General features: G+C 34.1%; 1 protein-coding gene across 4 annotated transcripts in view; it reads right to left on the reverse strand.

Annotated features, from left to right (window-relative positions):
* Positions 1-13,049: 13,049 nt before the first annotated feature.
* LOC131689104 (lachesin-like) overlaps positions 13,050-23,076 on the reverse strand; it is a 107,975-nt gene continuing 97,948 nt past the window's right edge. For all 4 annotated transcript variants that reach the window (XM_058973920.1, XM_058973923.1, XM_058973922.1 and 1 more), the window contains 3 exons: positions 20,513-20,689; positions 13,570-13,683; positions 13,050-13,507 (listed from right to left, as the gene is read on the reverse strand). In XM_058973920.1, the coding sequence (XP_058829903.1) occupies positions 13,383-13,507; positions 13,570-13,683; positions 20,513-20,689 (416 nt within the window). In that variant the 3' untranslated portion in view covers positions 13,050-13,382. The remainder of the gene's footprint in view (positions 13,508-13,569; positions 13,684-20,512; positions 20,690-23,076) is intronic.

Below are 23,076 nucleotides of genomic sequence, written 5' to 3' on the forward strand. Positions count from 1 at the left end.
GTATTTGTATTTGTATTTGTATTTGTATTTGTATTTGTATTGTATTTGTATTTGTATTTGTATTTGTATTTGTATTTGTATTTGTATTTGTATTTGTATTTGTATTTGTATTTGTATTTGTATTTGTATTTGTATTTGTATTTGTATTTGTATTTGTATTTGTATTTGTATTTGTATTTGTATTTGTATTTGTATTTGTATTTGTATTTGTATTTGTATTTGTATTTGTATTTGTATTTGTATTTGTATTTGTATTTGTGTATTTGTATTTGTATTTGTATTTGTATTTGTATTTGTATTTGTATTTGTATTTGTATTTGTATTTGTATTTGTATTTGTATTTGTATTTGTATTTGTATTTGTATTTGTATTTGTATTTGTATTGTTTTGTATTTGTATTTGTATTTGTATTTGTATTTGTATTTGTATTTGTATTTGTATTTGTATTTGTATTTGTATTTGTATTTGTATTTGTATTTGTATTTGTATTTGTATTTGTATTTGTATTTGTATTTGTATTTGTATTTGTATTTGTATTTGTATTTGTATTTGTATTTGTATTTGTATTTGTATTTGTATTTGTATTTGTATTTGTATTTGTATTTGTATTTGTATTTGTATTTGTATTTGTATTTGTATTTGTATTTGTATTTGTATTTGTTATTTGTATTTGTATTTGTATTTGTATTGTATTTGTATTTGTATTTGTATTTGTATTTGTATTTGTATTTGTATTTGTATTTGTATTTGTATTTGTATTTGTATTTGTATTTGTATTTGTATTTGTATTTGTATTTATTTGTATTTGTATTTGTATTTGTATTTGTATTTGTATTTGTATTTGTATTTGTATTTGTATTTGTATTTGTATTTGTATTTGTATTTGTATTTGTATTTGTATTTGTATTTGTATTTGTATTTGTATTTGTATTTGTATTTGTATTTGTATTTGTATTTGTATTTGTATTTGTATTTGTATTTGTATTTGTATTTGTATTTGTATTTGTATTTGTATTTGTATTTGTATTTTGTATTTGTATTTGTATTTGTATTTGTATTTGTATTTGTATTTGTATTTGTATTTGTATTTGTATTGTATTGTATTTGTATTTGTATTTGTATTTGTATTTGTATTTGTATTTGTATTTGTATTGTATTTGTATTTGTATTTGTATTTGTATTTGATTTGTATTTGTATTTGTATTTGTATTTGTATTTGTATTTGTATTTGTATTTGTATTTGTATTTGTATTTGTATTTGTATTTGTATTTGTATTTGTATTTGTATTTGTATTTGTATTTGTATTTGTATTTGTATTTGTATTTGTATTTGTATTTGTATTTGTATTTGTATTTGTATTTGTATTTGTATTTGTATTTGTATTTGTATTTGTATTTGTATTTGTATTTGTATTTGTATTTGTATTTGTATTTGTATTTGTATTTGTATTTGTATTTGTATTGTATTTGTATTTGTATTTGTATTTGTATTTGTATTTGTATTTGTATTTGTATTTGTATTTGTATTTGTATTTGTATTTGTATTTGTATTTGTATTTGTATTTGTATTTGTATTTGTATTTGTATTTGTATTTGTATTTGTATTTGTATTTGTATTTGTATTTGTATTTGTATTTGTATTGTATTTGTATTTGTATTTGTATTTGTATTTGTATTTGTATTTGTATTTGTATTTGTATTTGTATTTGTATTTGTATTTGTATTTGTATTTGTATTTGTATTTGTATTTGTATTTGTATTTGTATTTGTATTTGTATTTGTATTTGGTATTTGTATTTGTATTTGTATTGATTTGTATTTGTATTTGTATTTGTATTTGTATTTGTATTTGTATTTTGTATTTGTATTTGTATTTGTATTTGTATTTGTATTTGTATTTGTATTTGTATTTGTATTTGTATTTGTATTTGTATTTGTATTTGTATTTGTATTTGTATTTGTATTTGTATTTGTATTTGTATTTGTATTGTATTTGTATTTGTATTTGTATTTGTATTTGTATTTGTATTTGTATTTGTATTGTATTTGTATTTGTATTTGTATTTGTATTTGTATTTGTATTTGTATTTGTATTTGTATTTGTATTTGTATTTGTATTTGTATTTGTATTTGTATTTGTATTTGTATTTGTATTTGTATTTGTATTTGTATTTGTATTTGTATTTGTATTTGTATTTGTATTTGTATTTGTATTTGTATTTGTATTTGTATTTGTATTTGTATTTGTATTTGTATTTGTATTTGTATTTGTATTTGTATTTGTATTTGTATTTGTATTTGTATTTGTATTTTGTATTTGTATTTGTATTTGTATTTGTATTTGTATTTGTATTTGTATTTGTATTTGTATTTGTATTTGTATTTGTATTTGTATTTGTATTTGTATTTGTATTTGTATTTGTATTTGTATTTGTATTTGTATTTGTAATTTGTATTTGTATTTGTATTTGTATTTGTATTTGTATTTGTATTTGTATTTGTATTTGTATTTTGTATTTGTATTTGTATTTGTATTTGTATTTGTATTTGTATTTGTATTTGTATTTGTATTTGTATTTGTATTTGTATTTGTATTTGTATTTGTATTTGTATTTGTATTTGTATTTGTATTTGTATTTGTATTTGTAGTTGTATTTGTATTTGTATTTGTATTTGTATTTGTATTTGTATTTGTATTTGTATTTGTATTTGTATTTGTATTTGTATTTGTATTTGTATTTGTATTTGTATTTGTATTTGTATTTGTATTTGTATTTGTATTTGTATTTGTATTTGTATTTGTATTTGTATTTGTATTTGTATTTGTATTTGTATTTGTATTTGTATTTGTATTTGTATTTGTATTTGTATTTGTATTTGTATTTGTATTTGTATTTGTATTTGTATTTGTATTTGTATTTGTATTTGTATTTGTATTATTTGTATTTGTATTTGTATTTGTATTTGTATTTGTATTTGTATTTGTATTTGTATTTGTATTTGTATTTGTATTTGTATTTGTATTTGTATTTGTATTTGTATTTGTATTTGTATTTGTATTTGTATTTGTATTTGTATTTGTATTTGTATTTGTATTTGTATTTGTATTTGTATTTGTATTTGTATTTGTATTTGTATTTGTATTTGTATTTGTATTTGTATTTGTATTTGTATTTGTATTTGTATTTGTATTTGTATTTGTATTTGTATTTGTATTTGTATTTGTATTTGTTTTGTATTTGTATTTGTATTTGTATTTGTATTGTATTTGTATTTGTATTTGATTTGTATTTGTATTTGTATTTGTATTTGTATTTATTTGTATTTGTATTTGTATTTGTATTTGTATTTGTATTTGTATTTGTATTTGTATTTGTATTTGTATTTGTATTTGTATTTGTTTTGTATTTGTATTTGTATTTGTATTGTTGTATTTGTATTTGTATTTGTATTTGTATTTGTATTGTATTTGTATTTGTATTTGTATTTGTATTTGTATTTGTATTTTATTTGTATTTGTATTTGTATTTGTATTTGTATTTGTATTTGTATTTGTATTTGTATTTGTATTTGTATTTGTTTTGTATTTGTATTTGTATTTGTATTTGTATTTGTATTTGTATTTGTATTTGTATTTGTATTTGTATTTGTATTTGTATTTGTATTTGTATTTGTATTTGTATTTGTATTTGTATTTGTATTTGTATTTGTATTTGTATTTGTATTTGTATTTGTATTTGTATTTGTATTTGTATTTGTATTGTATTGTATTTGTATTTGTATTTGTATTTGTATTTGTATTTGTATTTGTATTTTGTATTTGTATTTGTATTTGTATTTGTATTTGTATTTGTATTTGTATTGTATTTGTATTTGTATTTGTATTTGTATTTGTATTTGTATTTGTATTTGTATTGTATTTGTATTTGTATTTGTATTTGTATTTGTATTTGTATTTGTATTTGTATTTGTATTTGTATTTGTATTTGTATTTGTATTTGTATTTGTATTTGTATTTGTATTTGTATTTGTATTTGTATTTGTATTTGTATTTGTATTTGTATTTGTATTTGTATTTGTATTTGTATTTGTATTTGTATTTGTATTTGTATTTGTATTTGTATTTGTATTTTGTATTTGTATTTGTATTTGTATTTGTATTTGTATTTGTATTTGTATTTGTATTTGTATTTGTATTTGTATTTGTATTTGTATTTGTATTTGTATTTGTATTTGTATTTGTATTTGTATTTGTATTTGTATTTGTATTTGTATTTGTATTTGTATTTGTATTTGTATTTGTTTGTATTTGTATTTGTATTTGTATTTGTATTTGTATTTGTATTTGTATTTGTATTTGTATTTGTATTGTATTTGTATTTGTATTTGTATTTGTATTTGTATTTGTATTTGTATTTGTATTTGTATTTGTATTTGTCATTTGTATTTGTATTTGTATTTGTATTTGTATTTGTATTTGTATTTGTTTTGTATTTGTATTTGTATTTGTATTTGTATTTGTATTTATATTTGTATTTGTATTTGTATTTGTATTTGTATTTGTATTTGTATTTGTATTTGTATTTGTATTTCATTGTACTTGCAGAGTAAGGGATCACCCTTATAAAATTTCTACAATCGGTTTACACGTTGCTCACACCACAATCTTTTTCATACTAAATAAAAAAAAATATTTGTAAACTATAAACTAAAAACAGACATGTGAACCCTATTCCACTATTTGTCGCTCATTTCACTCGAGTTAGTTCCCTTCATTTAGCCAGGCCATACATTCACGACGGAATCTTGCTATTGAATCGAGAGATTTTATTCGGATTGGAAGCAGATTCCACTGGATAATTGCACGAACGAAAAAAGTGCCGTTGTAATGAGAAGAGTTATGAGGTATAAGAGCAAAGTGGCGGACTCTAGTGCTTCTGAAAGGTTGCAACTTGTCAAGGAGGTAGTTTGGACCATTATGTATAATATTATATAAAGTGACATAGCATCGATATTGGAAAAAGCTATAAAAAGAACATCCCAACAGTTGCCGCTGTAAGTGGGTTACGCTAGCAAATCTAGATAGATTGTAAACCCATCGAACACAATGGTTCAAAGATACTCTTAATCGATTATAAGAAGCAGCTGAAGCATTCAAAATCAATTCCAAACCACAAGAAAAATAGGGTAACAGAAGTGATTTAAACAGCTTAAGTTTGGTAGAAACATGAAGCATTCCCGCTGTAAGTCTCAAGTGTCGCAATCCTGCATAGATGCGCCCACACTGAACATTTATTTGAGAGTCCCATTCAAGGATCGATTGGAATATCACACCTAGATTGCGAGCTTTGGCAACGTATTCTATTTTTTTCATTGTGGATAATTATATCTGGTACAACGGTACGAATCTGCCTTCTGGAAATACACATGACTTTAGTTTTCGACGAATTAATGGGAAGCAGATTACTCGAGGACCAATCCAAAATGTTTTGCCTTTCTCATATAAAGAAAGGCTATGCAATCACTGTAAAAATCGACTTTTTAACCGAGGCCCGGAGGGCCGAGTGTCATACACCATTCGATTCAGTTCGTCGAGATCGGCAAATGTCTGTGTGTATGTATGTGTGTGTGTATGTGTGTGTATATGTGTGTGTCATTTAAACTCACACAATTTTCTCAGAGATGGCTGAACCGATTTTCGCAAACTTAGTTTCATCTGAAAGGTATAACGCTCCCATAAGCTGCTATTGAATTTTTAGTTGATCCGACTTTCGGTTCCGGAGTTACGGGTTGAAGAGTGCGGTCACACAGCAAATTCCCATATAAACTGGTACCACCATGATGTTCAAATGATGTAAAACATATTAAAATTGATGTAACATTACTCTAGTTTGCGGGTCTGCATCATTAATGATCAATCAAAGCAGCTTTGACCACATTGGCCACCTATGACGGTTCTTGACGCCCCCGGGGAACCCGCCAAGTTCCTAAACTAATATCACACCCATTACACAACGAATTCTCTACCGATTTTTACAAACTTGATTTCAAATGAAAGATACAGTAATACCATTGACTGCTGCTGAATTTCATTCGGTTCTGACTCTTGCTTCCGGAGTTACAGGGGTGTTAGTAAGGATACACTGGAATTTCCCATATAAATCGGTTCAATCGTAATACCTCAGAGGCTAAAAACTATTGAAATGGTCACCAAATTACTTCTAATCGCAGATCTAGATCACTGATAGCCAATCAAATATTCTTTGAATATATTGTCCACTATCGACGATTCCGGAATTCCGGGCATATTCCACAATTAAAGTCACATCGGTTCATCGGTGATGACTGAACCGATTTTCTCAAACCAAGTCTCAAATGGAAGGCAAAATATGCAGTTGAGTATTGCGTCGCCGCCCCTCCCCCCGCCTTGCCCTTCCGCCTCCCTCCTTCATCACTCCTCTCCTCTTAGACCACCCTCACGCCCGCTTTTCCTTCATCCACCCCGTATACCGAAATAAGATGAAGGATTTTTGACGCATCCTCCACTCCCACTCTACTAACCCCCCATTCCCTACATGTTCAAACCCATTCCACCAACCTTTCAAAATTATAATCACATGAAGATAACATTGAACTCATGCTTATTAAGCTAATTAAATATTATTCTTTTGCCTTTCTTATATAGAAAGGTTATGCAATTGCTCCAAAAACCGACTTTCTAACCGAGGCCCGGAGTGCCGAGTCTCATATATCATTCGACTCAATTCGCCGAGATCGCAAAATATCTGTGTGTATGTATGTGTGTGTGTATGTATGTGTGTATGTATGTATGTATGTATGTATGTATGTGTATGTGCGGATTTGTCCACATCGGTTTCTCGGAGATGGCTGAACCGATTTTTACAAACTAAGATTCAAATGAAAGGTATAATATTCCCATAGGTTGCTATTGAATTTCATTTTCAACCGACATCTTGTTCCGGATTACGAGTTGAAGAGTATGGTTACAAAACAAAATTTGTTGATTTGTCCACATCGGTTTCTCGAAATTTTCTGAACCGATTTTGACAAACTTAATTTTAAATGAAAGGTCCATCAGCTGCTGTTGAATTTTGTGTAGATCCGAGTTCTGGTTCCTGAATTACAGGGTGATACGTACGATCACGCAGCAAATCCCGATTCTAACGAATTCTGCGATGGATGTAAAAAGGCGAAATTTTTTCCAAAATGTACACAACTGTTGAATTTGTAGATCTAGGCCCTTAACAGTCATTCAAAGGCTCTTTGGTCACACTGGCCACCATCGACGGATCCTGAAGTATCCAAATTCAGAATAACGGTTATATTGGTTTCTCGAAAATGGCTAGACCGATTTGATCAACTTAGTCTCAAATGAAAGGTGTTGCGTCCCCGGAAACTGATATTAAATTCCATCTCCATCCGACTTCCGGCTCCGGAGTTACGGGTTGTGGAGTGCGATCACATAGAAAACTCCTATTCAAACCGATACCGCGATGAATGCAAAAAGGCGCTCTTATATATACTTACCAAGTGTAATAAGAATGAAAGACATTTCCATAATGTTATACTGTACGAACCAGCTATTGTATCATTGTTTGGAGAAATGAGAAAGGCACAATTGCACCTCTAGGTGGATTAAAACAGGTTTTTTAAATCCGAATTGATAAGTGTGACTAAGTCCTCTAAGTTGGAATCAGTTGAGCAGATGTACAGTTGTACATCATCTGCGAACATATGAATTATGCAGAATTTTAGAACTGAAGGTAAATCGTTTATGAACAACGAGAATAAGAGCGGTCCTAAAACAGATCCCTGAGGTACGCCTGATAAAATGTTAATTGGACTTGATAGACTTCCACCTATTTCTACTGCTTGTGTACGTGAATTCAAATATGACTTGATGAGAGAAACAGCATCACGACTGAAACCAAACTGATATGATAGTTTCCGAAGCAATTTGACGTGAGATACTCTATCAAAAGCTTTAGAGAAATCTATCAAAAGCAAAAAGGCAACACCTTTTTTGTCGATACACTGGTGTATATCATCATGTACTTTAAGAAGCGCCGAGGTGGTACTGTGTCCAGATCTGAAACCAGACTGGTAAGGACTGAGGAGATTAAACCGTTGAATATAGACTTGCACTTGAGTTTTCAAAATAACTTCAAATGCTTTGGACAGTGAACATAAAATGCCGATTGGACGGAGATTATTCAAGCTAGATCCGGCAGGTGTTTTTCGTATCGGAATTATTTTAGCGGTCTTCCATGCTCGAGGAAATTTAGCAGTTGAAATTAATAAATTGAAAAGGTACGTTATTGGGGTGAGGATATACGGTAAACCTTTATAAACCTTAGTGGGATATTATCCATACCGATGGCATTTGAAGTTATCGAAAAAATAGCATTAGAGACTTCCAGCTCATTGCACGGCGTGAATAGAAAACCATTAGAATTTGATGGTGGTATAGATTCAGGTTCAGGATCTTGTGTAAAGTTGTCACCAAAAAATGCGTTAATTTCGTCTGCAGTGTTATCGAACTTTGCACAGTTCTTCGTGCCACCAGTAACGTTTAGATTTTTGAGTTTCATCCAAAGCTCTTTACTTGAATTAGATGATTCTAAATTAGAGGTCATATAGTTCAATTTAGCTTTATTAACGAGTTGAGTTACTTTATTACGAAGTCTTTTGAACTGGACCTGGTCAACAATTCTTTTACTAGAAGTCCATAGGCGATATGCAGTATCTCTGGCAATCATTGCATTCAAGATTTCGTTATTGAACCATGGAGCATTGGATTTAGGTCGAGGAGCTCGCAATGGTACGAAGCTATCATAGAGTTGAACAATATGACTATTGAAGAAATCGAGAGATAAATCAGAATCGGTTATACTATAAAGTAAAGACCAATTTATAATATTCAAGGCGTCTTGTAAAGCCAGAAAATTGATTCGATTATAGTCTCTATACATGTTAGAACGGTTGTTACTGTTGCGAGTTATATTCAGAGATGCAAAAATCATATCATGATGGGAGAAACCAGAGGCTGACACTTGGTTAAAATTCAGAACAAAGTTTATGTCATTTGTTATCAATAGGTCTAATAATGAACTTCCACCGGGATAAAAGCGGGTAGGTTCATTGTTAATGCAAAATAAGCCAAAATTATCTAGAACTTCACAGAGACGAGCAGTTTTGGTGCTAACTTTTTTCAAATTTCTATTAAAATCACCTGTCACAACAATCTTTTCATAATCAAGTGACAATTCGGAGAGTTTCTGATCAAGGATATTAGAGCAATCGACCTCTGGAGGAGAATAGACTACACCTAGAAGAAATTTATCGTTATTAACACGAACTTCAATAAATAAATATTCAGTTCGGTCACCATCACCCTTTTGTTTGCTCCTTCCCCCTTTAGAAAAAAAATTGTGCTTGGACATAATTTTCAAAAAATATTTGTACTGGCCTAACCGAAAGAAAAAATAAACAAAAAAGGGCTCGCAATGTTATTAAAGCCCTATTGCAATTTTTTTCTTCTGCAGTAAAGCACATTTCTCCATTCGAGACTCTTAAAGTGTACAGAATCTAGGTCTTTCACCTGACTCATAATAAATGTCTCACCACATTGATAGGTGGACTAAATTCGCTTTTATGATTATTTTTATGAGCAATATTCATTCAAAAAAAAATTTTTTTCTAGAAATTGTGGTTGTCTTGGAAACATTTTTTTCATTCTTAAAGGGCTATATACAAAGTTGTGGTGAAAAAGTAAGCTAAGCTCGTGATTTTTTAAAAGTGTTTTATGAAAATTTCATTTGAAAAATCGAAAGATAGTTCGTTAGTAGCACTATCGAGGAAAAAACAAGTTGAATTAAAAAAAATATTCAAGGTTGTCGGAGATATGGTCCATCCCCCGAAGCGTGTTTTTGGCAGATGCTTGCGATGAACGGTCTCCAACCGCTCAACTAAAATCCAAAAACTAAAAAGATTATTAAAGAAAAATGTATTGTGGTGTATTTGAACGGATCGGTTTTCCAATACAAAAATTTTTCCTTACAAAAAGAAAAATGTTGGCCAAAAAGTTTAGTTTTGTGTAATTCAAAATTTTAAACGAAAATTCATTAGAAAGAATCTAATTTTAATTTATAAAAACCTATTTTAATCCACCTAGCGGTGCAATTGTGCCTTTCTCAATCATGAATCACGAGAATGTGTGCGTTGTTTATATTCATTAAAAACTTTTAAATGCATATATTACATTTTATTATTATACATCACATGACAACTATATACAGGAAAATAAATCATTATTCGAGTTCTAAAATTTTGAAAAAGAAAAAACAGCCACGGTAATATTGAACTGAAAAAAGGTGCGAAATCGGCAAAGTCCCAAAAAGTCGATTTTTATAAAAAAAAAATTTCGAGATAACATAAAATCTCGATGTTTCATGCATTTTAAAGATGTTTGGCATCAAAAATACGAATTCGATTTCTGAAATTTCATGAGGTCCCCCCTTTGAAAAAAAATTTGAGTTCCGGCTTATATGGAAATTTCATATGTGACCGGACTGTTTAGTCTATATTTCCGGAACCATATAAGCGATCCGTACGAAATTTTATAGACATCTATGGGGATATTATAGCTATCATTTGGGACTAAGTTTATGAAAATTGGCCCAACCATTTCCGGGAAACTGATGTGAGTTCGTAAATTTTGAAAAATGGCCGCTTTTCCCGGGCACTTCCGGAACCGTCTATGGTGGTTAATGTATTCAACGAAAGTTTGGTTGGCCGTCGGTGACCTAGAACAGCAAATTTAAGTTGTTTGAGAGACATTTTAGCGAAATTTTTACCTTTTTTGCTGTCATCGGAGTATCGGTTTGAATCACAATTTGCTATGTGATCGCACGCCACAACCTGTAACTCCGGAACCGGAAGTCGGATCGGGAGGAAATTAAATAGCCATTTACGGGGCCGCAATACCTTTCATTTGAGGCCAAGTTTAGTCGAATCGGTCTAGCCATCTCCGAGAACCCGATGTGACTGTTATTCTGAATTTAGATGCTTCCGCCGGGGCTTCCGGAACCGAGGATGGTGGCCAATGTGGCCAAATAGACTTTGAATGGATGTTAGTGACCTAATACTACAAATCGAAGCAGTTGTGGTCATATTTTAGAAATTTTTTCACCTTTATACATTCATTGCAGAATTTATTAAAATCAACATTTTCTGCGTGTTCGTACTTATCTCCCTGTAATTCCGGAACCGGAAGTCGGATCCATTAGAAATTCAATAGCAGCCTATGGGAACGTTGCACCTTTCATTTGAGACTAAGTTTGTCAAAATCGGTTCAGCCATCTCTGAGAAAAATGAGTGACATTTTTGGTCACATACACACACATACATACACACATACATACATACACACATACATACACACACAGACATTTGCCGAACTCGACGAACTGAATCGAATGGTATATGTCACTCGGCCCTCCGGGCCTCCGTTAAAAAGTCGGTTTTCAGAGCAATTGCAATACCTTTCTATTGAGAAAGGCAAAAAGGAACCGTTCAAGTACACGAGAATGTAAATACAAACAACTCAAAAAAAAAATTGAAGATCGGATGAATGGTTTTTGAGACATCACGTTCACCGCAATGATACTTTTCAAAAAAAAACTTCATTCCGAGATAATTGCGTTTAAATTTTTGTGTCCACTTCATTCGTAAAAGCGCGCTGCAAACGGCTGTAATTTAAATTCTAGTGCTCCAATCTAGATGAAATTTGGCAGCTATTTTCAAAAGTATGTACTTGCAGAATATTTAATAATTTTTTTTTATTTTTTGAGTTCCAACTTTGTATATAACCCCTTAAATCCCTTGAGATCGGTTGTAGCAGAAGTCTTTGTCTGGTAATACGATGCTGTTTAAGGAGATCAGACGTACTGGTTTCCCCGGACATGTCCTGGTTTTAGTAGACTGTCCTGGTGTCCTGAGACTTTGAGATAAATGCTTGATTTGTTCTGGTTTTTATTTTCCAAGGCAAAACAAATCTTCGCTTGGTTCATTCTGGTCGCAACGTAAACACATCTTATCGTGGACCAAATTCTGAGCGCTATCAATGTTGACGAAACGATATGAGTTTATTCTTTGTTTAAATCGATTTTCAATCCTGGACCCAGCGAATTTCGCAGCAGCTTTTAAAAAGTTACATTGAAGTTTTCTTATTCCCATCTTATGAGCATATTTTACCAGTGGCGTATTTTCATCTCAAGATGGATTTCTGGAAGTTCACGAACATGTTACGAGTCCATAAACAGGGAATTAGGATATACGTCAATAACTATCGAATAACTTCATTGAGAGCTGTCTCGAAGTTTTTCGAGCTGGTCATTATGGAACCTCGTAAGGCTCACTCACAGCAAGACCTTAGTGATGATCAACATGGCTTGACACCTGGACGTTTTGCAACGACTTACCTTATGTTTCAAACATCCTCAAATATCTTACATAATAAAGAGTAAAGAATGTCGCGCTCAACCAACAACCAATCTACCGCATTTGGTAAATCGAACCATCATATAACAATCGCTAAAAGGCAAATATTTTAAATCAATAATATTTTTTTAGTTGTTTCGATCCTACCTCACGAGAGAGAGAGAGAGAGAGAGAGAGAGAGAGAGAGAGAGAGAGAGAGAGAGAGAGAGACAGAAAGAGATTTACAGGTACCCACATTTTCTTCAAAATAAACAAATATCATTGAAGAGCACCTGATATTGTTGATCTTTCTGCTGTACATGTAGTGCTAAAAACTGCCACGTATATTCGAGCAAGAGTTGACTTTGCATCGACGAGAAGGCAGAGTCCCCTTGCGACTATTCTGGTTTTTAATCGTTCGATATGGTCACCCTAATATTGTTCTTATCAACGGTTAGTCATATTTTCCATGACCATGACAGGGTTTAAAAGTAAGTAGAATTATACTTTAAAAAGTAAGTAGAGTTAAATTCAATTAAAATATAAAATTTGTTATTATAAAACATTTATTTATAAAATCAAAAACAACATATACTAAACATCTTGCGTATTTGCAAGAACAGTCTGCCTGTTGAAATGTTCTATCATACCAAACTGAGCTTCAACGCTGTTTTCATAACTTATAAACTATTATGCGTTGAATTTCATATTTACTAAATGAACTGAACGCAATTTCAACGATTTTCTCATTTTGACGACTGGATGATGATCCAGAACAAGGTTTTGTTGCACATCTGCCAAAACTTTAACCATTTTGCGGCGCTATCATGCTCTCCTCTCCGACTGAATGGAAATGAACCTGCTTTCATTGCAGTGAGTTTTCAAAAAACTAGTGCCGTACAGAACAGAACTATAATACATAACACCAGCTCAAACAGCCTTTTATCTCGGTATGGTATCGTGGAGGAACTGCGATGTTCGTGGTACATTGCAGCGGGGTGGTCGCCTGAAAATCGAGAGGAAAAATTATTGAACCAAACCGTCCCGTTATGGCGCGAAAACTCTCACCTTTAAATATGTGCACCACGACGCTGGCTGGCTGGGAGTTGCTCGGTACACATGTATAATTCCCGGAACGTTCCTTTGTGGCGTGATTGATGGTGAGCTCCGAATAGTGGAAATCTGAAAATGATAAAATATTCATGAGAAACTGTATCATTTATCAGTCAATGAACGCAGTGAAGTTTCAATAATCTCGTTGTTTTCGAAGCATACAATTTCTAGGTTTTTGTGATGCGTTATATTGCTATTGCAATTTCGAAAGTATGCTTTCAATGCTTCCACAAATACTACATCAAAGATATGTGCGCGCAAACCAGCCCAGTAAATCGAAAGAAGGTGCAATAGAACACGCAGAAGTGGGTCAGGTTTGATGTTTGGTCGTAAAACTGTTAAAATGGAATATAGCGCGATTTTTGCATTGAAAATGCTTTGCTCGACTATATGAAATTCGGCCCGGCCGCGTCGCGAATATATGGCATAATTTTTTTTTAGTTCAGTGTATTCTTACCGATTAGTTGTTTACATCAATCGCTCCAGCTATTTTTAATTTTTGAAGAGATTCGTGAAGTTTTATCGTTGTTTATCGTTTAAGTCGACAGGGAATTTTGTTTTTAACGTTGTTATTGTGTAGTGTAAAAGTTTGTCCCGTTTGCTTTTGTGTTGTGAAAAAACCAGCGAAGAACGCAATCGAGTGAACTTCTGCGACTTAACCGCCAAAATCTCCAACGGACGCAGCGCCATTTATATCCCATTGTCTGCTTTCTTAGATCTGCATGCATTATGGCAGGTGCATGCGATCACTGTGCGAAAAAGATTTATTTTGGATGTGCAATGAATGTCAACCTGATGAAGTTTTCTCGCTTTCCCAACACCGCTTGGATGTGTTGTCTCTGCTATCGCTGGCAAAACGGATGACGTCTGTACTGAACTAAAGGCCGAGTTATCCAAAAATAACCAGCAAAGGAAGGTTTTAACAGCTACTCCAGTCCGGCCAAATTCCGGTACCACCTCAGAAACATCGTCGCGAGGATGGCCCTGATCCGAGCAATATCCTTGTTTGTGGTCAAAAGCTATTCGATAAAAATAATATTGTCACAGTTCCACCTCCCAAGCTGTTGCTCTGGTTGTATCTTTCCCTCTTTCATCCCAACCTTAGCAAGAAGACTGTCGAAAAAATGTTCAAAGAAGGACCAAATTACAACGAGGAGATAAAGGTTAGTCCGCTTTTTAAAACAGCACATACGTCAGTAATTTGAACTTCATATCCTCCAAAGTTAGAGTACACCCAATCCAACCGAAATGCAGCTCTTAACCCAGACACATGGCCGCAAGGCATAATGTTCAGGGATAGCCGTTTATAGAACGTTTGGTGCCTGCCGACTGATTTTCCTGCTCCTCGAGAAGTTGCATGTACTCCACTAATGCACCCCGGCCCATCAACGACCCTACAGAGGACTCCGCAACGATTGACAATGCTACTATATCAAGCTACACCGCCATTGTGAAGGAGTGTCGAGGCTGATCGCATACTGAGACACAACGTAGTTGGTACTATGAAAGCCCTCAATCTACAGCGGAACCCTTGCCGCCAGCGTTCAGCAGTCATCCCGGTTCTGTATGTGTGGGTGAAATAGGGGTCTTCCAAGCCGCCTTTCTTGGCAAGTATTATACAAATTGTAATGAAACAACGTTTGAACCCAATCTCGCTTTTAGCTCATTGTCTGATTCTCGCCATACGCTACTATTGCCCCATTCCTGCACTCCGCATCGCGCCATCGGGGTTCAACGCGAACTGGAACGCACCGCAGTTGGCACTATGGAAGCAATCGATCCCCCCGGCACAGTTGAGCAATTGCAGCCAGCGACCATCAGTTGTCCCGGTCCTGTGTGTGTGATGGATGAAAGGGTCTTCAAACCCGCCATAAATGGCAAGTATACATCTGATCCGAACACTTCAAGCGTTGATGTATTCTTCACTTCCAGTAATTTGCCTTTTACTCCGACATCTTGTGACCAGATGTCAACCATTTCTCTTGTCGACGACAATCGTCATATTCAGGGACGCGACGGATTTGATTCGGGATGCCTCGAATACTCCAGCACAACTGACCAAGCGACCGTGAGCCATTCTAACATTGTTCGTGGGTTTTACGAAAGGATCTTCCTACACGTTGAAAGCAACAACATGGCTTCGCTCTCTGCTGAACATGACCCGTCCTCCAAAAACATCCACGTTTACTACCAGAGTGTTTGTGGCTTAAATTCATCAACGGACAGCTGTTTACTCGCGACCGCGAGCTGCTGTTATGATTTCATCGCCTTGACCGAGACGTGGCTCGACAATCATACTCTGTCTCGCCAGATTCAAAATTCGATGTCCACCGCTGTGACCGCAACGCCCTCAACAGCCACAAGACATCAGGTGGTGGTGTGATTGTCGCCGTTCGCCATGGTATAAAAGCCCAAGTGATAACCAGAGGGCGAGCTTCGAGCAAGTGTGGATATCAGTGAAACTTGCCGATCGCAATCTGTTACTGTGTGCCGTGTATTTTCGACCTGATCGATGTACATCTTTCGTCTGTTTCTTTCATCACCTCGATCGTTGCCCCGTCTGAAGATATTGTTATACTGGGCAACTTCAACTTACCTGGCTTGACGTGGTGGTGAGTAATGGATATCGAAAATTCTGCGCTTATCAACAATGCCAGTTCTATTCTGGATGGTTACAGCAGCGCAATTCTTCAACTTTCAACATTGTCATAAACGAGAATGGACGAACATTTGATTACTGCTTTGTAAGTGCCCAGGATTACGCTCCGTACTGCTGTACGGCGCCTGCTCCTTTGATCCAGCATGTGCGTCATTATCCCCCACTACTTCATGGACTCGCTAGTAACCTAGGAACGAATTTTGAAGGCGTCGCAAGCTCCATCGTCTACGATTTTAAAAACGCTGACTAAGGCAGCATCGTTTGCACACTGTTGATCGTAAACTAGGATAAAAATCGTAACAACGACGACGCGAACGAAGCATCGATAACGATTTCTAATACTCTTAACTACCTAATCGACCGTCATGTGCCAAAATGAACAATTAGTACCAATCGACACCCTCTCTCGCAATCAACCGTTCTCAAATGATAAAACTACAAGGGGCAGCCCTATGGGGTTGCACGAGCTGTAGATGTAGGACTATACTACTTAATGTAAAATATTTATTTTCTTAGTACATTTATAGTAATAATAAATCAAACATATTTCTTACGTATGGTTTAATCACAACCAATCAACATCGAATATTACATATTGAACCAAACCTTCTTGGTTATCAGATCATTTCATTTGTAGTAGGTGATCGAATCCGATTAAACTTATTTAAGAAGGTCTGAAGAAAGAAGAAAGAAAACTGTGACCGAACTAAAATCTGGAACTAAATCTTTATAGCATAAGATTAGCTTGTAAAAACTTTTCGATTGCGTGTGGTAAAAAACCCGAACCAGTGAAGAAAAATCAAATTTTAGGCAATATAATCACATTTCATGTATAGATCAAGCATTCTAGCTATATTTTGCCATTATTGTAACTTTCCTAAAGTACGTATATAGCAATATAGCGAATATAATATATCGAAACTATAAATATACAAGAATCGAAAACAATTTTATATATGGACAAGATGCGTTTTTGCAACGGTTTTTCAAGTGGCAGTGTATTCATTCATAAATAGGCTTTGCAGTATGTACCTATTAGTAGAATCAAAATACTATAGGCTGAGTGGAAATAAATCACGTGATGGGGAAATGAATCAATGAATTGATCGAACGTAAATAATAAACTTTCGTTATGCACTTTAGTAACAAATTAGATCTACCCACCTACACATTCGCCTCAAACATTAAACCCAAGCGCACAAAGCAAAATGAATGAACGCTGATGATGATGGGTAGAGCGAAAGAGACAACTAATACCGCGACACTATGTTAACCGTGTTTGCAAATGGAGCTCGCATTTAAAAACTATTTTGTGTACGAATAATTACACATAAAACTGCGCTGGAAACGAGCACAACACAAAAGATAGCATAGTGTTTGAACTGACAAGCTCAGTCGCAGTCACTGGGTAGCGTACCTCCACAGGCAGTGTAACGGACTTCTAACTCAGCTACACTGGCTGTGAAAACACACAGCGCAGTGATCTGCTTCGCCTGCCGCTCAACAAGCAACTGAGCGTGTTCGGCGAAATCCGTCCGTTTGAATAGTCGATGATGACGTCATTCATAGAAGCGTAGCGCGCTAGGTACACAAATCTGTCGTGCTGGACTAGGGAAGCGCTAACTTCTGTATGTAAATGCGCGATATTTTGACTAGGTTGTTCATTATTTAAATTTTTAATGCCATGATATCAAAAATCTTTGGGTTTATCTATTGGAATCTATTCTTAGAAGTATTTCGGGGCGATATGCGCAAAAAATTTGAAAATTTATCGTGAGATGACTGAATTTTATGCGTTTAAAATTGGACCACTTTTCGTTACATACCATTTTGGTAGAATTTGCGACGTGCACCCCTATATCGAAAACAAAGACGTAGTCCTACGTCAAAAACCAAGCCAAGCGAGTTGCATTTAAAAAATTCTCGAATCATAAGACACTTTCTGTACGAAATCACTACTTCCAACTCAAACACGAATACAAACAGCAAAGCAGACGCACAGACGTCGAGCGTCAACTGAAATCTAAACCCAAGTCGTTTTGAAGGTATGTGAACGAGCAACGAAAAGAATCCGGCTTACTCTCTTGTATGTCATTTAATGGAATTTTAGGTTCCGAAACTAAGGAAATTCGCTAACTGTTCTCTGACAAATTTGCAAGGGTTTTTTTTTCGACGAGAGCCTTCCATCACAATAAGTCGCTGCCGCCGCCAATCTAACTCCTTGTTTAGGACGAACGAACCAAAATTGCGTCGATAATGCTGTCATTCTTGCAGCAAATTCCAAGCTGAAAGCATCGAACTCCCCAGGCGCTGATGACGTTCCCTCGATTTTTGTTAAGGTTGCACAGAGAATGCGTAAAATTCGCAAACGAAAAAAGCAGTTTTTTTCCACACCGTATGTCAGATCTTCATAAAAATCAATCAGCGTATGTAGAATGTTGTTACTGTACTGCTGATTGATTTTTATGAAGATCTGACATACGGTGTGGAAAAAAACTGCTTTTTTCGTTTGCGAATTTTACGCATTCTCTGTGCAACCTTAAAGAGTACATCAGAGGGCTTTTTAAACTACTTCGGCGAGTCTTCGTGTTATCACTTACTAGTGGAACATTTCCTTCCTGCTGGAAAGCAGCGCACATGTTTCCTGCTCACCAAAAAGGGAACAAATCGAACATTGATAATTATCGGGGAATCTCGTGTTTAAGTGCCGTATCAAAATTATTCGGGCTGGTTGTTTTAGATCCTATTTTCTTTCAATGCAAACACTACATTGCAGACGAACAACACGGTTTTATGCCTAAACGATCGACAACGACCAACGTGCTCAGGTTCGCAACATTCGTATTCGATGGATTTGCTGACGGATTGCAAATCGATACTATTTACATGGATCTATCTACGGCCTTCGACAAAATCAACCATGATATCGCAATAGCGAAGCTGGACAAAATCGGTATTTATGGACAACTATTGCGCTGGTTTCGCTCCTACCTAGATGGAAGACAACTCTAAATCGACGACGTTTCATGTTGCTCTGCGAAGTAAATGTTTCTTGTTTGATAGTAGTTTTGAACATAACCAGTACCGTATGACGTAGAAGGTGAAATTGTACAGTCGCAACTTCTGCTACGTTGAGTTTCATATTCACCTTCAATACTCGGCTTTACTGGACGTTTTGTCGTGACTCATTGTTCACGTTTCACACATAAGATAGAAAGAACGAAATTTTGCTTTTGCCAATAGACAAAGCGGCACACGAGTAGATTTGATTGCGTTCCCTGCAGCAGCAGCGGAGCTATATCTAGCCTCGGAACTGAGCAACATGTGAAACCAGACTGTTCCTGGAATGATCTTCTTCGTGCTGTCACAAGTAACATCATAGGTGCGCGGTCACGCGTTCAACCTTCCGAGAGATAGTTGGCGAGGTAGTGTTGCTGCTGTTGCTAATGGTAACTTATTATCGTTGATGCAGTAGCCAATGCTTTCTCACGTGGATTTCCAAAGCTGAAGAAGCTATTTCAGTGTGTATGATAGAATTCTTCAAAAAACCAGATCCCACTGATCAAAAGCAAAAAGGGCTTCAAAAACCATTATACTGAAAAGTTACCGACTATGGCATTTCTACAAATAACACACACCAAAAATAATGAAATTTAAACGACATGTAAATCAATACAAAAGTAAACTAACGAAGCTTAAATAAAAAATTTGATTGAAAATTAAGCTAAAATCAATGCACACAATTGGCGCATCAAAAAGCATACAATTTTACACTTTCATTCGTATGATATTACATGTCATTCATTTAACAGCAATATTGGATTAAAATACATTAAAGTGCATTGGTTTTCCGTTTAATGAAACCGTAATTTTCAATGAACGTGTAAAATTACAATAAAATTCGTTGAAGAAAGCACGACAAGTCGTGTGTACTTGTGGTGGAACTTAATTTTACATGTATATTCATGCCCCAAATATGTGCCTGAAAATAAATTTACAATCACAAAAATATTTTTTTCTGTGCAGTCTTAAATTTATAGACACTAATGCTACTAAAATGACCATAATAGCTGAAGCTACCCTTTTCGAGTAAACAAATTGAAAAAAATAACATAATGGTATAATCTAATCAGTATGATGATGCCGCTTATGTTGAGTGCGGGAACCTAATTTTATCGTCGAGGTGATACAATTCTGCAAATAAGCAAAGATGTAAATACATATTTTATTCATACTAACCTGCCTCGGTGGAAACATTAATGCCTCTATCTACATCGTAGTTTATCATTCGGTTATTGTGATACCAAAATATGAAAGCGGATGCTTCGGTGCTCTGTACGACACGGCATATCAATTTCAGCATCGAATCAGGTGTTAAGTACTTCACTTGTGGTCCGACTATCTCTGCACGGGCCTCTGCGAAATCCAAGGCAAGCGAGTTGGGTGAGAAAATAAAAGCAAATACAGAATATGATTAATAAATAGTGAATGTGTCATAAGAATAGGATATAAAACATTTTCGGTCCAATTCACTATCTGACTCTATCTCTTCCATTTACTTCCCCGCGGCATTAAAATGATACTCATACCAGACGGTCTCCTTCCGCCAGCAGTGCCTTTCGTTGGGGACATTATTATTCCGTTAGCACAGATTGCCTCTCAAAGTCAATCGTGTCGCGCTCTAGTTGTAGGGGAATTATGGTTAAAACCGACACCTTAAGCTTAACACTTTTTCTAAGTTGCCACAAAACCAATAAAATTATAATTTTAATGCACAATTCTTCTTCAGAAAATTCTTAACAAGACTTAATTTTTTCAGCGCTTCGAAAAATTAATTTCATTAAAAATTATTGGTTGTAAAACTTGGAAAACAAAGTGACTTTTTGTAGGCACTGCGGGTAAAACCGACACCCTATAGGGGTAAGATCGACACCCCCTTTAATTTATTTTCTCTCCACTTTATTAAAATCTTTATCTTTATTAAAAATTAGATATATGCGTGATTAATAAAGTGTGAGTATGTATGATGCAAAATATGTGCTTTTTATTGCTTCATCATGTAGTGAGGGGAAGAAAGTTCGAAAGCGTAGTATTATAAATAAGAGTATTTTATGCTATAGGATTATTTATTGATATGAGTATTTCCAAATAATCCTTGCGCACATCATTGCAACTTCCAGTGTCATTTTATTTCGTAAGAGAAGATTTGCAAGCGTTCTACGTTCTGCTAATTGGATTCATTCACTTATAAGTGACACACACACATTTCTTAGTAAAACTATCTTTTTCAGATTTGATTTTTCGGACTCTGATTATCAACGATCTATTGGGGTATACATAATATCATTGTCTCATTGTGATAAAGTTCGTCTATGACAAACCAAGAAAACACTACAAATTGGGTTTGATGAGCTTTCTGGAGAAATAGCAAAAGCTTCGATAGAATTAGATAATCAAAAATTCCAATTTTTGATTTTTAAAGAGACTTATAAGAAATAAACACAATAAAAGTATTTCTGTGTATTTCAGCTATTACTATAGTGTGCTAATAGTGTAATTGAAATGTCACAAAGATCCCCAGCCTTTTGTAATGAATCGCAAGTAAACACAACCATCTTAACAGTGTGTCGGTTTTACCCTAACCAAAGGGTGTCGGTTTTACCCCAACAGCGCACATTTTTTTATAAAAGCAATTAAAAATATTGAATTTCTCAAACTCGTCTTCAATGCATCTAATTGATCATAGGAAAGGCCGATAATAATAGGTACTGAAAAATGGGGTGATTTGAAAAGCTTTTGTTCGGTTAAAACCTTAAAATCTACCAACGAAATTTTACATCCAGACGAGTATGAACGCTGCTGTCGTATGTTTTGTTTATTTTTCTGACATTCGGCGCACTAACGTAAATCCAATTTTTATTCAAATGCTCTACATAAACGTACTAATAATAATGTATCATTATGAAATGAATAAAAATTGATTTCTAGGCAAAGTTGTGGGGTGTCGGTTTTACCCACAGTGTCGGTTTTTCCCACAATTCCCCCTACATACGACATCCGCACGATCTCGATAACTCGCAGGGCCGGATGCTACCAGGATGTCTACTGCAAGAATTCGTTGACAAACGAACGGCATGTGCGATATGCAAGAAAACACAATCCAAGCAAATACAACATTCAGCTTAGTCGTTTACCGAAATACAGCCAATAAACTGATTATAGCGCATAAATACAAATTTCTTCTAGACATTCCCAACAGATTCGCTGTTTTTCTGCGTCGTAAATCCTTCCTGTGTGGCACCATGTGCCGAAACGTTATCTAATCCGGGCTGAGATTTCAGATTTTTTTATTAACCGTAAAGTCGGGCTAAAATCAATTTGCAGTATTTCACCGTTTGTTTCGGATCTCAGAGCAGCTCATGCCCAATCCCAGGTCGCTCGTGTTACGATCATTAACTGACAATCGAGAAAGAGTTTGCAACCGACTCGTGTGTAATGGAATATTATGTCAAATTGAGTCAGTTAAATAGAGTGCTTTGCTCCATAACCATTATACAAAATAGGCGGGAAACCCGATTTTAATTAGGTTATGATAACATAAGCACGCAATTTAAATTTGAAAAATTGATAAGGTTTACCATTTGTTTAATAATATGACTAATAACGAACAATCATTGAAAATATTCTTCGTTTGCTGTCGGGAATTTATCCGACGGTTACTTTTTATTGAATATAATCGCACCCAACCGATGAAACATACGAACTCTATTCGTGGTGTCTAGTTTATTTAGCAGTTTTCAATA

The sequence above is a fragment of the Topomyia yanbarensis genome, chromosome 3 (genome assembly GCF_030247195.1).
Source record: "Topomyia yanbarensis strain Yona2022 chromosome 3, ASM3024719v1, whole genome shotgun sequence".
In the NCBI taxonomy this organism is placed as follows: domain Eukaryota; kingdom Metazoa; phylum Arthropoda; class Insecta; order Diptera; family Culicidae; genus Topomyia; species Topomyia yanbarensis.